The sequence below is a fragment of the Apodemus sylvaticus genome, chromosome 19 (genome assembly GCF_947179515.1).
Source record: "Apodemus sylvaticus chromosome 19, mApoSyl1.1, whole genome shotgun sequence".
NCBI classification, from domain to species: domain Eukaryota; kingdom Metazoa; phylum Chordata; class Mammalia; order Rodentia; family Muridae; genus Apodemus; species Apodemus sylvaticus.
In genome coordinates this window covers 59,549,627-59,552,846 of record NC_067490.1, presented here as the reverse complement: position 1 = coordinate 59,552,846, position 3,220 = coordinate 59,549,627, and the positions used below count along the sequence as shown (strand labels likewise).

Sequence of the window (3,220 nt, the reverse complement as noted above, 5' to 3'; positions counted from 1 at the left end):
ACTCCTGTTGGGTAGTTTCTTTTATTAATACTAAGGTATCCTTTTTATAACCAATACTGTTTGCTTTTAGAATCCTTTTTTCTTGTAATTTCACTTTTGTTCACTTTACAAATGAGATGTGTTTGTTTGTTTGTTTGTTACATGCTATGAGTAATTGCTTCCTATATCTCATTTCAGTCTGGTAGTCTCTGCCTTTTAATTAGAAGATTGAGATTATTAATTCTTACTTAATTCTGAAAGGTATGTATGTCTTCCTATTATGTATGCTTGTTTCTTCTGTAATCTTTATAATAATATTTACTATCTTACCACTGAGATGCATTCTTTTCTATACATTCACAGTCATGGGTGTTTTGTTGTTTTTGTTTGCTTGTTTGTTTTAATCTGTGGGTAGAATTCTTGAAAGAATCTTCTGTAGCACTGGCATCATGATCAGACATTTCTTTAGTGTTTACCATGGAATTTTTGTACTTTACTTATGAGGCATAATTAACTATTCTGGGCAAAGTAATCTAATATGACAGACATTTTCATTAAGGAACTGAATTACAATATGCCATACTCTTGAATTTTTGAGTTTATATTATTAAAGGTACAGTTTGTCTTTTAATTTTTCATATCGTTTAATTTATGCCTATGTGTGCTTGTGGGGGGGTGTCCACACAAGTACAGAAATGGGTATTTTATTCTCTGGAGCTGGAGATGCAGATAGTTGTGCTACACTCATCATGGTACTGGGAATACATGCTTGGTTTTCTAGAAAAACAAACAGTGAGTACTCTTAAGTACTGAGTAATCTCTCCAAATCCCAACAACAAAAACCAACTACTGTATTTTATGCATTTATTTTTGCATGTGTCTGGCACTCCTCTCAGTTTTCAATATTTATTCTTTATTTTATGTATCTATTGTTTTAAATTAACATGGCACTTCTAAACTGTAGGTAAAATAAATCAAAGGAGAATGGCTGTAACCAATGAAAGCCACCCAAAAGAATTCATCCTAATGGGCTTTGCTGACCATCCTTGGCTGGAACTCCCTCTCTTTGTTACTCTTCTCATAACATACCCCATGGCTTTGATGGGGAACATCGCCATCATTCTAGTGTCCACCTTAGACCCTCGTCTCCATAGCCCCATGTATTTTTTCCTCACAAATCTCTCCTTTCTGGACATGTGCTACACCACAAGCATTGTGCCTCAGATACTGTTTAACCTGGGAAGCTCCATAAAAACCATTAGTTACATTGGATGTGTTGTTCAACTTTATGTCTTTCACATAATGGGAGGCACAGAATGTCTGCTTTTGGCTATTATGTCCTTTGATCGATATGTGGCTATCTGCAGACCTCTCCACTACACCCTCATCATGAATCAGCAAGTGTGCATTTTGTCAGTATCTATCATGTGGTTGACTGGAGTCATCTTTGGTTTTTCCGAGGCTACACTTACATTACAATTGCCATTATGTGGCACAAATAAATTGGATCATTTATTGTGTGAAATCCCAGTCCTTATAAAAACTGCCTGTGGTGAAAAGGAATTTAATGAGCTAGCACTTTCTGTGGTATGCATTTTTATACTGATTGTTCCTCTGTGCTTAATTCTTGCTTCTTATGTTAATATTGGATGTGCAGTACTCAGAATTAAATCTTCTGAAGGAAGGAGAAAAGCCTTTGGGACATGTTCTTCTCATCTCATTGTAGTTTCTTTATTTTATGGACCAGGCATTAGCATGTACCTTCAGCCTTCTTCATCCATCACAAGGGACCAACCCAAGTTCATGGCTCTCTTTTATGCAGTGATAACTCCTACACTGAATCCCTTCATCTATACCCTAAGAAATAAGGATGTAAAGGGTGCCTTAAAAAGGCTACTGAGAAGCATTTTTACTTCAAAGTGAAAGCTCTTTGGTATCAAATTAAATAAATTAATAATTGTAGTAATTTTACATTGGTTTCTCTAATAACAGTCATATATTCCAGAGCCACAGAATATAAGCTTCTTGCCAGACTTTTCTCATTTCTAGTATTACAGAATTGTGAGTTTTATTTATAAATTAGGATGAAGTGTTTGATGTTTAGTTTCTAATGATATATTAAAATATACAGACAAATACTAAGTATAAATGTTTAATTCTTTTTAAAACATTACCAGTATAAGTCTTGAGAAAAAAGAAAATGACATTACTAATGAAAAACAGTCTGGAAGCATTTCTGAGACTAAACTGGGACATTTAGACATGCCTTTAACACAAATCAATAAGGGAAAAGCAGTTTTCTAATGTGAAACAAGTGAAATTAAATCAATAAACAATGAGTATATTTTCAATGAAGCTTATTTTAGAGGGAAATGATATTCAAAATATGTTCCATTACAAATTGAATTTCTACAGTTTAGTTGTCAAAAATCTATACCCCCAAACTTAAAACTGTCATATAAAATTCTTTATAATTCATTAAATGAAATTTATTAATTTGATGTTGAAACTTTGTTATTTAATAAGCCATTGTTGGTAGAATATGTGTCAACTCTTTGTTACATAGATGTGATCAGGAAAGAGAGAGAAAGCAAGACAGAGAGGAAGAGAAGGAATTAAAGAAAGGAACTGTATCTCGAGGCTCATCTCCCAGTAACCCACTTTCTCCATCTAGGCCCCACCCACCAAGTTCAACTTTCCAAAGAGTAACATCAACTGTGTCCCAAATATCTAATCACATGGGTCATAGGACAGGCATTTTACACCAAGCCATATCATAAGGGAATCTTCATTAGAATAAAGTCAGATTTCTCAGCATAAATACATTATAGTAGAGAATAAAAGAGAACAGAACAAAGTGTTCATAGTCCTTAGAAGAAAACAGCTACAAGCTAAATATATTGTATACAGGAAATCTATCCTTCAGAATTAAAAGGGCAGTAAAACATTGTTCAAACAAAAACAAAAAAACACAAAAATACAAAAACAGGGAAAGCACACCATCAAATCCCTAAAATAATCAATAAGAAATCTTGCATGAAAAACAAAAGGATGATAGCCACTACTACAAAATCACATACAGAAATATATAGAAGTAGGTTGAATAAATTGAAAAAAAGAAGACATAATATAATCAAATTGTTGGGGTTCAAGAGTTACTGAAGAAACCACAGGAACACCAATCTCAGTCAGAGAAGGATGGGATATTGAATGCACAGACTAAAACTGATCAGAGAGCCAC

The 3,220-nt window shown here is 33.7% G+C and overlaps 1 protein-coding gene across 1 annotated transcript; it reads left to right on the top strand.

Moving 5' to 3' along the window:
• The first annotated feature begins 963 nt into the window (after positions 1-963).
• LOC127669372 (olfactory receptor 2B11-like) lies at positions 964-1,902 on the top strand. Its single transcript, XM_052163180.1, has one exon. It carries the CDS (start codon positions 964-966, stop codon positions 1,900-1,902), a length of 939 nt encoding a protein of 312 aa, XP_052019140.1.
• The last annotated feature ends 1,318 nt before the right edge of the window (positions 1,903-3,220 follow it).